The 12,727-nt window shown below is 36.7% G+C and overlaps 1 protein-coding gene across 1 annotated transcript in view; it reads right to left on the minus strand.

Annotated features, from left to right (window-relative positions):
- MUC5AC (mucin 5AC, oligomeric mucus/gel-forming) overlaps positions 1-12,727 on the minus strand; it is a 36,449-nt gene that overhangs the window by 3,720 nt on the left and 20,002 nt on the right. Inside the window, exons 27-42 of the mRNA XM_041481116.1 lie at positions 12,391-12,519; positions 11,914-12,055; positions 10,620-10,663; positions 10,319-10,525; positions 7,922-9,415; positions 7,538-7,761; positions 6,516-6,690; positions 6,090-6,340; positions 4,615-4,798; positions 4,007-4,205; positions 2,941-3,119; positions 2,645-2,714; positions 2,268-2,365; positions 1,881-1,912; positions 980-1,157; positions 197-301 (exon numbers count right to left, since the gene is read on the minus strand). Of these exons, the coding sequence (XP_041337050.1) occupies positions 197-301; positions 980-1,157; positions 1,881-1,912; positions 2,268-2,365; positions 2,645-2,714; positions 2,941-3,119; positions 4,007-4,205; positions 4,615-4,798; positions 6,090-6,340; positions 6,516-6,690; positions 7,538-7,761; positions 7,922-9,415; positions 10,319-10,525; positions 10,620-10,663; positions 11,914-12,055; positions 12,391-12,519 (3,711 nt within the window). The remainder of the gene's footprint in view (positions 1-196; positions 302-979; positions 1,158-1,880; positions 1,913-2,267; positions 2,366-2,644; positions 2,715-2,940; positions 3,120-4,006; positions 4,206-4,614; positions 4,799-6,089; positions 6,341-6,515; positions 6,691-7,537; positions 7,762-7,921; positions 9,416-10,318; positions 10,526-10,619; positions 10,664-11,913; positions 12,056-12,390; positions 12,520-12,727) is intronic.

Consider the following 12,727-nt stretch of genomic DNA (forward strand, 5'->3'; position numbering starts at 1 on the left):
CAGAAATGCATGAAAAAACTTCTGTTTCATAGCTTTGTAGGCCCATTTCATAAGCCTGTGGCAGTGGCCTTAAAACACTCATTCACGACAAGGCCCAATATGATACCACAGATAACTTACATCTCTCTTATAAGGTTTTTGTTACTTAGAAAAATACAGCAGTAAATAGCACATGAGGAGGGTGCACAATACTTACTGCATTCAAAGATAGGACAGCAGTTTCCAGGTGGCATTATAGTGATTATTTCCTGTCCCTCTAAGCACTGGGGTGTGATGTCAGTGCAGAGGCTTGTGTTGCAGTCTGTTTCATGTAAGAGAATATAGAAAATAATAAGCTCAGAATTTCTGAATTAAAGCAATTTTGTTTTACATGAACTTCTGAAGTCTTCCCATAGGGTAGATATGGTGTTTACACAAGATAGTTTAATTACTAATTCATTCTATGTGCCAAGGTGCTTTCAATGTAATTAGGCTTTCCCATAATCTTTGTGAAACAAAACATTGAGGAGAACAGAGTAGTAATTGCTGGAAAGAGATAATTTCAAAGAGAAATTTGTACTGGTGGAGAAATCTGATGACTCTCTGGTCTGATAACTGGTTCTGGAACTTTCCTGAGCAATTTTTAAATAGCCAGGACTGTTTTTTTTAATTTTCCTAATATTGGTCTTTGAAATTGAAAATTTTTTAAATGGTTTTTGAATATTGTTTCAGATAGTGGCAGTATTAAATGCTTAAATGTTAAATTATAGAAGATTTTTAGTTACTTTTCTATGTCTAAGTATGTAAAATCTTTTAATCTTTACATTTGTTATCTTCAGGCATTTACTGTATGCTCTGCAAGAAGGCTCTAAAAAGCGGGATGAGGGAAAAAAGCATTATGGCATCAATGCAAAGTATTAAAAAATGTGAAATGATTGCTGTAGTTTCCTAAAATTAATGTAGCATATTGCCCATGATAAAGAACAATGACAGTACTCACAGCATTCGGTCCTAGTACAGCATGGATCTTCTGGTATTGGTATCTGAACAGCCATGTAACCTGGTTCTTCACAAAATACTTGCTGTGTCAGAGAACATTCGTGCCTTGTGCACTTCACCTTAAGAGTATTTTTGTCACAGACACATTCCCGGCAATCTTTTGTCCATTTTTCTCCTGGCTAAATAAAACAGAAAAACACAGACAAAGGAAAGAAAAAAATTAAATAGAAAATTAAACCAAAATAATTTTATTTGCTTCTAGCTGACATATTCATGCATATAGTGCTAACTGATTATATAAGTTTTTTCCACATTTTAGATTTTATAGGAGACCTTCAAACTGCTTATTTGGGGAAGACATTGGAGGCCACTAAAGGTTCTGAGTTCACAAAGCTATTACTTTCTATTTGTTAATAGTGTTAGTATGAAGTTACAGGAGTTCTAAAGGAGAAGTGATTGAGCCTCACATCCTTTTTTGAATATGAAATTATCATATGACATACTTATTTTCACATTAGGTTGCTGATTTCTGTGCAGCTGAGGAACTAAGAATGCAAGATATGAACATGATAAGCAATAGGTAAACTCTCCCTTAATTTCAAGTAATTTTAGCAAGCCAAATTTGTGGAAATAAAATAAGCGTAATGCCTAACTTCCACTACTACCATCTCTTGATTTCTCTCTTCTTTTTTTTTTTTTTTAAGTTTTTTTTTTCCTGTATTTGAGGTTATTGAAAGAATATTTTATCACTTATTGTTAATTTTTTTAGGGGTGCTTTAGTACTCATTATTTTTAAGACTGAAAGTGAACATTTGTGACAAAGCTTTGGTTTAGTAGAACACTAAATATCATCTTGTTTCACTTGTCTGTGCTTATTAAGCCACACTCAATGTGACACTCACCCATCTGGACATTCCATTTGGTTCTCTGCAGACTAGAAAGAAAAAGAGACAAAAAAATGAATGGGTATTTACACCACTGAAAACTGACAAAGGAGTACATACATGCAGTTTGAAATAAAAATACTGTGAAGATAAAGCTAACAAGAAAATGAATATGCAGACTAATTTTGCTGAACTTAGAGTTCTACCATCTTAGTGGGTCTCACATAAGGAATGACGGATGGGGGAAAAGGGAAACATTGACTATTATTCAATTTGTGACTGGGGACACTCAGGGAAGCTGATGTGCGATGATCTGACCATGTAGAAGATGACTATAGAACTCAGGCCTCCTGACTAACAATCCCTATCTCTATTTATTCCCCAAATTAGCTACAGATGACTTACAGCATTCAGAGACACAGATGTTGCTCTCTGTATGCAGGAGTGTCATTCCTTCAGGACAGAAACAGCCTTCAGTTACTCCATAGCCAGGACGCTCATAGCTGGAATGGGAAGAATATATCTGCTTGAGTACAACACTTGTGGTGAGGCAGAGGGCAGAGCAGTGTGTCATGTCAGATACGAGAGAGACAAAAAATGTACACTTTCTGAAGGGCAACAGGAAGCACCTGTTCCTAGAGCTGATTGGTATTTATAAATCTTGACTAAGTTGGTGAAATTCGCAACACATTTCATTGTGTAATAACTCAAATTTCTGAGGAAAGTAGATAAGAAAAATATAAGCAGGTGCTTCAGGGTCGGGTGTTTTTGTTTTTTCATACCTTTGGTCACAGGTAACTGGGTTAATGGGCCCACATGGCTTGTATACCATGCTTGATGGACAGCTGAATGCTGTATGGAAAAAGACAAAAAAAAATTAAAAATTGACAGTAGATGCATTTTTTTTTTCAGAAAAATATTACTACAGCTTTGCCTTCTTAATCTGCAGCTTCTGTGAGAAAGTACCCCACTGGGTTTTTGTAGACAGTAACCAAGTTTCACATATAAGATGTGTTTAGTGAATAAAACACTAATTTCTACCATTTATCACACACATTTTGAGTCCTGCAATACTTACAACATGTATTGTTGGTCATTCCTCTCCAGTCAATGCAGACACCTCTAGCAGCACACTCTGTAGCATATATCTCCAAACTGGAACACTGCATGAATTCATCATCTATGCGACATCCATCAAAAACACAGCCCTTGAAAAATGGTTCTGGTGGTATCACAGTATGACATTCTGCAAAAACCCTGCAGACAGTAAAGAAAGCAACCCCTTCCATATTAATGAGCCATTATACAAAGTCTGTTCCTGTCAGACAACACTTTCCAGTTAATAGCATGTGACTCTGCTTCAGAAAGGAAGGTATTATGAGAAACAAGATCCTAGGAATGGCCAGTAAGCTGGGAGATAGATTCAGCAAAGATTAAGAAATCTGTAGTGCCTTTTTTTTCTAAAGATGTTAATGGTCATAGTATTTCTGTATGTGTATACAACTTTCTAGTGGCTTGACACCAGAAATATAGTGTAAAAGGCAACTGCACTAGATTGAGAAAAAAGGAGTGAAAGAAGTAGCAACAGAAAATTGACACATAAAATAGTTCCAAACTTACTAGACACTACAGAAAGCATGTATAAGAGGGCTTTTATAAGTAACCTTGTCAGCCTACCCAGGTATAGGACATACTTCAGGAAACAAGCCTTTGCACTTTTGGAACTCCATATTTTAGGTAAAACATACAAAGAAAGAAGGACATTTCTCAGCTGTTTGCATCTGCTCCCTTCACCTGTTTGGTAACTGGCTTCTCTATGATTTGTATTGAAGACCCACTTCAAATTTAGAGTTCAGTCTTTGCTTAATACTTAATGAACAAACTCTGGAAGTGTTGCATCCAGAGAGTATTGATTTTTGTGCTTGTTGCATCCTGGATTTTCTGACTTTACCTCTCCTTGCTGTTATCTTTGGCATGCAAATCATTAAGGCAGAACTGTTTCTTTTGCAAAGGCCTTTTACTATATATATTCTGTCATTAAGCTGACATTTTCAGTTATTATCACATACTAAAGCTATAGGTGTTATTCTTCTTGTGAGATACTGAGACAGTTGTGTCTAGAAAAAATGAATTTGCTTTCTTACTCGCTCAGGATAAGTTTGCAGAGCGGAGGTGTTTGACACTGCGGCTTTGGTGGAGGTGTGGTTATAGCTGGTGGTATTGGTACTCCATGGCATGACTTGTTGTTGTCAACAATCCAGTGATGAGCCATTTGGGGACAGGAAGAAATGATCTTACCACTTGGTAAGCGGCATTCATCTGCTTTATTGTTTGTACATGTTCCTGGAAGAGACAAGCTGGATAAGTCTCCTAAGCCACATCAGAGATGCACAATACATTCCTGGGCTGATATGTTTAGGTATGATGTGCTCATGAAATGCATATTTTGCCTTGCTTCATAGGGAGCACTTTCTCTAGTTCTATGAACTTTAGTTATATGAACCATAACCTCTAGTTATATGAACTTCAGGCTATGGAAAAACAAACAGATGTAAAACCCCAGCCCCAAAGAAATATTGAGCTTTTGAAATCCTACAGAAGTTGAAGAGCAAAACTGTACTCATTTCCATTTACTGCTGTTTAAAAATCTCTGTCGATTGTAAGACTGCATAGCCAGAGTGGGTGAGCAGAACCCCACCCCAAGGTAGGGGTGGGTAAAGAGGACCTGCTCCAATCTGGGCAGCCTTCTTACCACATTGTCCCTCGGTGTTGTTGCCGAATTTGCTGTATGGGAGCTTGACAGAGAAAATCAGACCACTAAAGGTGATGACAGCACCAATTTCTTCTATTTCAACAATCATATTGATGCCAAGAGTGGAGAAAGAAATGCCATCTTTTTTGAAGCCCGGTTCAACAATCTTTTTGTTGAAGTACATCTGAATGGGTTAAAAAACAAAACAAAACAAAACACCACATCAGAATAAGCAGTGCTTCTGCTTGATTGTTTTAAATAATATATTTTCTAATCTTCATAATTATGGATAACTCCCTATTGTTGTTCATCACATCCCGTGCCCATTGGCATCGGAATGACAGCATATATTTGCATTGATATCTTGGCTTGTATTGCTATATTGCTAAAATGTGATAATAATCTAAGTGGCCTCTACATACTGTGTTTGTGATGATTGTATGCTAATACACAGTATTCTATGCATATAAATCCAAGTATTTCATTGTATCCCTCATGATTATGTGCCTAGGAAATATTTTTCATATGAAAATGTGTGGTAGTTTTCTTTAGCTACAGAAACATCCTTGCCATTATTATGTAATAACTTTGCCAGATAATCACACCATCTCTATATTTGAAATTAATTGACATTGGAAGAGTTGTCTGAATTCAAAGTGAAGTCAGATGCCTTTAGTGCCATTTTTATGTAGTAGTGATCATATTTATTTGTTAAACTTTTCAATTTGTAGCCCAGTATCTTACATGAGTTAATAAAGGTAAACTTACTTGCCTAATAGTTTTTTGTCAGAAGTTATTCTGCAACTCTTTTCTCACTGAATCAGACTAAAGCATGAGTTAAAATTGTCAGTTATTGTCTTCTTTCACAGGAAACCAACGTGTGTTTCTGACTGAAAATTTGGCATGGCACTGTAAGGCGAGAGTGCCTCTTCAGACAAAATTTTCTCTCTTTCTGTAGATTCTCTAATCAACTAATAGATTCTCCAGTGTAAGAGTGGGACTATCTTTTCATTTTCATTGGTTTGCTAACACTGCTTTGGATCATGAAGGTGAGGTGACAGTCTAAGTTACACCCCTTTTCTTCAGCTATAGCTCTCTTCACTGTAGGAAATTGAAGGGGGAATAGTTTCAGGACTGTTTGGTGCCAAAGTTCCATATGGAGAGAAAGCAGTCATCCAGAGGATAAGGGATACATATCCATTTCCCCCCGGGAGAAGACTCCTGCTTGCAATTTGCACTTGTGTTTCTTCAAAGTGTGCTTGTTTACATAAGTGTACGGCACAGTGTACCAGTTTTCATGAAACATTAATTTTGTTCTTATCATCCAGTGCAATCCTTTTTTTTCCCTCCTAGTGATACCCTCTGCCCTGATCACCTCCATGATGTGATATTCTAATAGACTGTATCTCCAAATAGCATCTGTAAGGCTCATAGACACTATTTCTTTCTTGCAAAAATAGAAAAAAAATATTTACCACATTGGTCATCACACCATTCATGAGTTGACGAGTCAGCACCACTTCTGCAGATTTGTAGAAAATAATAATGGATTTAGGGCAGGAGAGTCCATCTTTTGCATCACAGTAATAATTGTCAATGTAAACACGGAAGTTGTCATATCTGGGGACAATCTGTTTCACCAGGACGTAAGTGCAGTTTTCAAGGAAGGTATAATAGGTTCCATCAAAAGTAATGTAATGAGGATCACCCCATCCACTACACACACCTGTACAGAGAAAATATTTGGAAGATTAAGATGAGAATTTAGGTAGAAGAAATTTTAAAAACTGAAGATCCTGCAACTCTAAGAGCAAACCTAAGAAATGAAAGTGCCCATATAATCTGTGTAAAGCTTAGCTTTTCTTTTTTTAAATGTTAATCCTGAATCTATTGATGCTTACATTGACACTCATATCGGTAACAGCATCCATTTTCATCAGGTACCAGCATTGGTGGATATTTGTTTGCACAGGTAATTTCCTTAACAGGTGGGCAGTACGTTGGTACTACATCTATATTGTTGTCTCCATTGCAGACGACTTCAGTACAGTTGGATAATTTGAATCTTTCTCCAGGCTGCAAAATGAAGAAAAACCTTTTTCACAAAACTCTGTAAACAGATATAACCTTTGCTCCTCTTGTTAAGATTTATGCTATGATGTTTCCAGTAATGGTAGTGTTGGAAAAGAAAGTATGTGTTACTTCTCTTCATCTTGTGGTATTAATGATTTTTAATGGCAACTAGACTTATTAAAAATTCTGACCACGTTATGGGGGATAAACCACACTTACTTTTCTGAAATGAAAACAAAGACTAAAATGAAAATTTTCACTGAGAGAAAAAAAGTTGTTGATATTGTACAGGATTAGCTTTTTTAATGCTAAAAGGAGGTGGAAACCTTAACTACACTTGTTTCTTCTGCACGAGGAACTCCTCTGGAGCTTGGGGACATGTATTAGGTTACAGGAACTGCTTTCCTCTATTCTGTGTATAGTGTTCTTCAAGGTCACCAGAGAACATAAGAATAAAAAAGGTGAAAGGAGTATAGATAAAAGGGCAGTAGAGTGCAAACAGATCAAAGCCTTTACTGGATCTTAAATATTTCCCTTTAGTGAAAAAATAAGATAAATAAGAAGACACCTTCCATTATGTCAGTGAGAAGATACATTACATATGCAATGCACCAAAGAGTTACACTAAAAATAAAGTAGCAAGAAAAGAATATTGTCACTTGCTTTAGCAGTATAAAAAACTGAAATCCCGAAAAAGGAAAAATCAAATATTTACATTGCCCATCATCAGCAAAATAATTAAGGCAATCAGCACATATAAGGTTTAAAAACTCCAAAACTTTTCCAATCACAAACCACCCAATAAATTATATTATTTCAACAGTCAAAAAATAACACAGAAATTACATACTTGTAAAGGAGGGTAAAGAGTGGAAACACAACCATGAAAAGGAGGACGTGTAGAGGTGGAAGGCAGAGGAACTGTTGTTGTTACTGTAGACCACTCCGAGGATGTGGTAGCTGGCAAAGTAGTGACAGGACAATGTACACTGTGTCGTTCAATATTACATGTCGGGCTACAGATGGCATAAAAACGACATCCTTCGCTATCAAGTCTGTTATAAATCAAGTCACCTGCAAAAAAAGAAAAAATAAAACATTAGGAAAAAAAAAAAAGGAAGGCAAAAAAACAAACAAAGGAAAAGGATAACACAGAAAAAGAAACAAGCAAAAAAACGCCACATTTGAAAAACGGGAAAATAAATAAAAAATACCCAAAATAAAGCACACTAACCGGGTGAAAAAATAGAATCACCAATCTTGCAGAAACATGGTGTAGTTGAAATTAGAGGAGAAGTTGTTGTAAAGAACGGTTCACTAAGGGTAGAAAAGGTGGAAGTGCTGGTGGTAGTCGAAAGAGTGGAGAATGGGCAGTTGTAGTTGGGGGTGCAGCAGAGCACGCGGATCTTGTAGTTGAGGCACATCTTGAATTTGCCCGTCTGGTCCTCGTTCTTGCACACCAGTCCAAAGTGGATGTCGCACTGCACCACCTGTCCCACGTGCTGGATGGCCACGTCGGGGTAGTCCTCTGCCTGGCACTCGATCTGCTTTGGCTGCCGGCAGATCCGCTTGCCGGCGGCGCGGATGTGCTGGTAGGTTTCAAAGTCTCCCTGGTTGGGCCCCGAGGAGGGGAAATCGACGTCGTACCATTCGCTCCAGGTGCACACTTCGGGTTCACAGGGGGTGGTAGTTGAATATGTTGTTCTGCTGGTTATCACTGGTGTAGTAGTAGTAATTTCTTTTTGAGTTTGCGTCGTTGGTTTTGATGTTATTCTTGTGTGTATGTAATCTGTTTTTGGTTCAACTGTGTATTCTGTTGTTGTCTTGTGTTTTGTTTGCAAACTTAGTGTCGTTGGTTCGTGTCTGGGTGTTGTACTTGATGGAATATTAGTTGGTGGTGTTGTGGTCCAAATTTCAGGTGTTGTTTCACATGGCACTGTTATATTCATACAGCATTTAAATCTTAATTCATAATTATAGCAGATTGGTGGCAGTTGATCTTTATTGTAACATTTCAACCCTTCTTCTCTGTTGCATGTTATGTGTTGCTCTAGTAGAGGATATGGTGTATTAGGGAACCGTACTGCTCTACATTCTACATCCTTTCTATTGTTGCAGACTTTGTATCCGTTTTTTTCAATGTTCTCTATCGTATCAAAGTCTCCATCATTGTAACCTGACCCTGGATAACTGACATCGTACCATCTTGACCAGTAACATTTTTCTTTGAAACAAAGGTGAGTTGTTGAAGGAGGTGTGGTGACAGGTGTTGTTGTTATAGTTGTTTCTTCAGTAGGTGAAGGTATCAATGTTGTACTTTCAGTAGTAACTGAATATGTTGTTTCAGTAGATGTTTCTGTCGGAGTTGGAGGTGTGACTGGGGTTGATGTGCTGAAAGGCATGGAAGAGCATGGTACAAATACACAGCAGAGGATTCTAATTTCGTAGTTGTTGCACATTGTTGAAATTTGTTCCTTGTTGTAACATATAAGCCCTTGTGTCGTACTGCATTCTACTTTTTGTCCAAGGTCTTTCAGTGGTATATCAGGGAACTTTTCTGCTCTGCATTCAACGGCCTTTGGGGCTTGACAAACTTCATAACCTTTTGCTCGTAAATCATCAAAAGTTTCAAAATCTCCCCCATCATAGCCAGGGGTTTGTAGACTCCCGTCATACCATTCAGACCACTTACAGACTTCATGAACACATACTGATGTAGTTGGTGACACTGTGAAGGAGAAAAGGGAAAGGAAGAGACCATGAAATTAAGAATGAATTCCTGTGGATATTATTTTTCTTTTTTTTTTTTTTTTATTTTTTGTTAAATGTAACGTTTTGTAATTTTTTTTTTTTTTTTTTTTAAATGGGCTGACAGTTTTCCTAATGTCATTTGTCTTGCATTATGCTCCTGCAGTGAATCACTTTATTTTAGTATATTTTAGAACAGAAATTCCATCACCCAGCAATTTAATGTAGTGACATGCTTGGAACTGTCACTTCCTGAGAGAATACTAATTATGTGTTACAAGGTGCTGAAATAAGGCTCAGGTCTAATTTATATACTCCGGAAAAAAACCAAGTCTCACTTGCTTTGCATTTGGTTCAATGTATTTGCCTTGATTCTATCTTTTTTTCAGTATATACTAGTCTCTCTGCAATGTATTGAAATCAGTGGAAAGAGTAACTTCCATAGTATGCATCAAGATCCTTTGCTACTTTTTTCTTCCAAATCTTGGCTTCTCACTCAGTGCAGAGCAGTCCTTATTCCTCTATTTCAAACATTCCTACATTTTGTATCTTAGCTCTGACCTGAAGAAACCATTTATTGGTTGGAGAGCTTTTGCAGGTCAACTCTCATTATGAAATAGATGGAAAATAGCTACTGAATTCTAGCAATGCTGATATTTTCTGTAATTTCAGAACTTAGGTATTTTATACTGAATACTGATTTCATATAGCAACATATGCCCAGAGTAACTTGAGATTCCCAGCCTGTAATGCTGTACAGGTATTCTAAAACCCACAATTTTCATATCTCAATGCCAATATCTGAGCAATCCACTTAGTACTTTAAAATATATTTTTCTAATTAAACAAGAGAATACAATCTTAGTGGCTACAAAGGACGTACCTGTGGAAGTAGTGGTAGGTGGTGTAGAGCTGAAATGAAACGTCGTTGCTGTTGTGGGTGATGTTGAGGTTAGACATTCATGCATAAACCTTTCAAGTGTTCCATTGGGACCGCAGGTTGCAACAATACACCATCCTGTGCCATCTGTAGTGTTGTAGACCACATCTTTGTAGTTGTACTTCTGCCCCTCATAAATGCAGACACATTCTGTAGATTAAAACAGGATGTTATTCCTTACTACCTGATACAAAGAGTACCCTAAATGTGTCTTATTCACATCAAAACGTCTTCATCAACATACCATGCTCATCATATCTGCATTTTTTGCCATGAATTGTACATTCGCTGAAAAAGAGAAAAACAGATGAATGTGGACATACTGGTTCATGACATTTTTTTTTGTTATAATTTTTCTTCTATCAATCCTTTGCTATTCATTGTGTATTTAAATGTAAAATGTCCCTATCTTGTGTGAGTTAGATAGTCAGTTCTTCTATACAAATTCAGGCTAGGTATTTATATTCAGGCTACAAATTCTCTGGCAAGAAAGGTAGCTCTTCTTTGTGCCAACATATAGAACATGCAGCTTCTCTACCAGTGCTTTTGGGAACAGAACAAAAGACATGAGATGGATGATTTGAAACATTCTTATCTCCCCAACAGGTCTATTTTTTTTGGCGAGGAAAACCACAGTAAATGTATCATTTGCATTTAAAAGGATATATACAAAGGATTACTACCATGGATATTGAGGCTATCTACACAGTGAATTTCCATTAGGCTTCCAAAATATGCAAGAAGAATTCTGGTTTTAAGGGCAGTTAATTCATCTATGAAGAACTGAATCTTGATGTATTTATTTACAGGGCCTCAGGACATCTATACACTGAATAAACTGAAATTTAGATATGTATTTAATGGATTAGGTTTAGTGCTGTTAATGGCCTAGATGATATAGTCCAAGGCATCTATGAAGTGCAAAACCTGCCAGGGACGTTGCTGGAGCTCCAGTGGGCTTTGGCTTAGAATTTTTGCTATCCAGATTGCACTGCTTACCACATTCAAATGTAGCTACTTTAAAGGTATCTTAAGACAACTGCTTCACAACTGGATTTGCTAACTCTGTACTTAAGCCTTACAGGAGGCTTAGCAGCACTTGTCACCAGTAATGCGAGAGAATCTGCACTGTTGCCACTATGCAAGTACCAGTGCAGTAACAGAAACAAGCTCAAAACAATGTAGATTAGTTGGCTGCTCACTTCTAACAAATATCACATGATGTGTTTAGGTATATTTTTTTAAAAATTCTCAGACTATTCCCTAACTACAATTATTTTAGCTTGTTTTCACTTCATTTAATAGTGATAAAAACTTTAAAGGACTTTAATAGATATACAAAATAAGTAGTAAATTCATCTATTGGTGATAAACTGTTTCACTATGTTATCATTTAATTTCCTGGGAAGGGAAGAAAATTAGACATTGTTCATCAGCCTCTGACTGGCCTAGTTGCTGTTGGTAATTAACAAATTTAATGTGTGATGAATTTTGTTCCACAATTTTAAACTACTTAAAAAATTCTTTTCTAATCCTACCATGATTCACAGTTCTGCTTTGAAGGCATCTCCATTCCTGGTTTGTAATTTTTTCCATCTTCATAACAACCGCAATAAGAAACACAGGTCATGGTTTCCTCATCAAAATAGGGCTTATTCTTTGGACATTTTGGATAGCAACCTGCAATAAAAAGAGCGTCAAGTTGACAGTAGGCCTTTCATAAGTATAAATAAGTCTACACTCATATCTGCTTTTCCCAAAATGTCCCACATGGTAAGTGGAATGTCAGATCCTCTTACTGCTATTCCTTTGATTGCACATTATGCTTTGGAGTATTTTGTCCTTGTCTTCATTCCAAACAAGTACATAATCCATTAGGGAATACAATACTAATTAGAAAATCTCTTCTTGTAATTTCTAGTCCAAACATGTCATACACTGAGTAATACAAATTTTGTTCACCATACTGCATTTTAACCTTTCAAGTAGAATGAGATATGCATAATTATGTTTACCTTCCAAACCCCTCATCTCATGAAGGCAATTCCCACTTGGATTATTGCAGGTCTTCATACAAGGTGCCCCACATGGCTTGTAGTGCCACTCACATTCCCCTTGTGGATTATAGTAATCACAGAAGAGAGCTAGAAGAAGAAAGGCCAGAAAAAAATATCTGTGATGTTTTAGCTCTATACTGTTTCCATTTTTCTAGGTAAAAATCCAACGGGATCAGCATAATCTCATAGGTGGTGAACAATATATTGCCATATTGCTAATGCAATACAATTGTTACATTTCTAAAATCTTTTAACACCAATAAATATATTCATCATATAACAGTTACACATTAAA

The sequence above is a fragment of the Pyrgilauda ruficollis genome, unplaced genomic scaffold (genome assembly GCF_017590135.1).
Source record: "Pyrgilauda ruficollis isolate IOZ18807 unplaced genomic scaffold, ASM1759013v1 scaffold55, whole genome shotgun sequence".
NCBI lineage: Eukaryota > Metazoa > Chordata > Aves > Passeriformes > Passeridae > Pyrgilauda > Pyrgilauda ruficollis.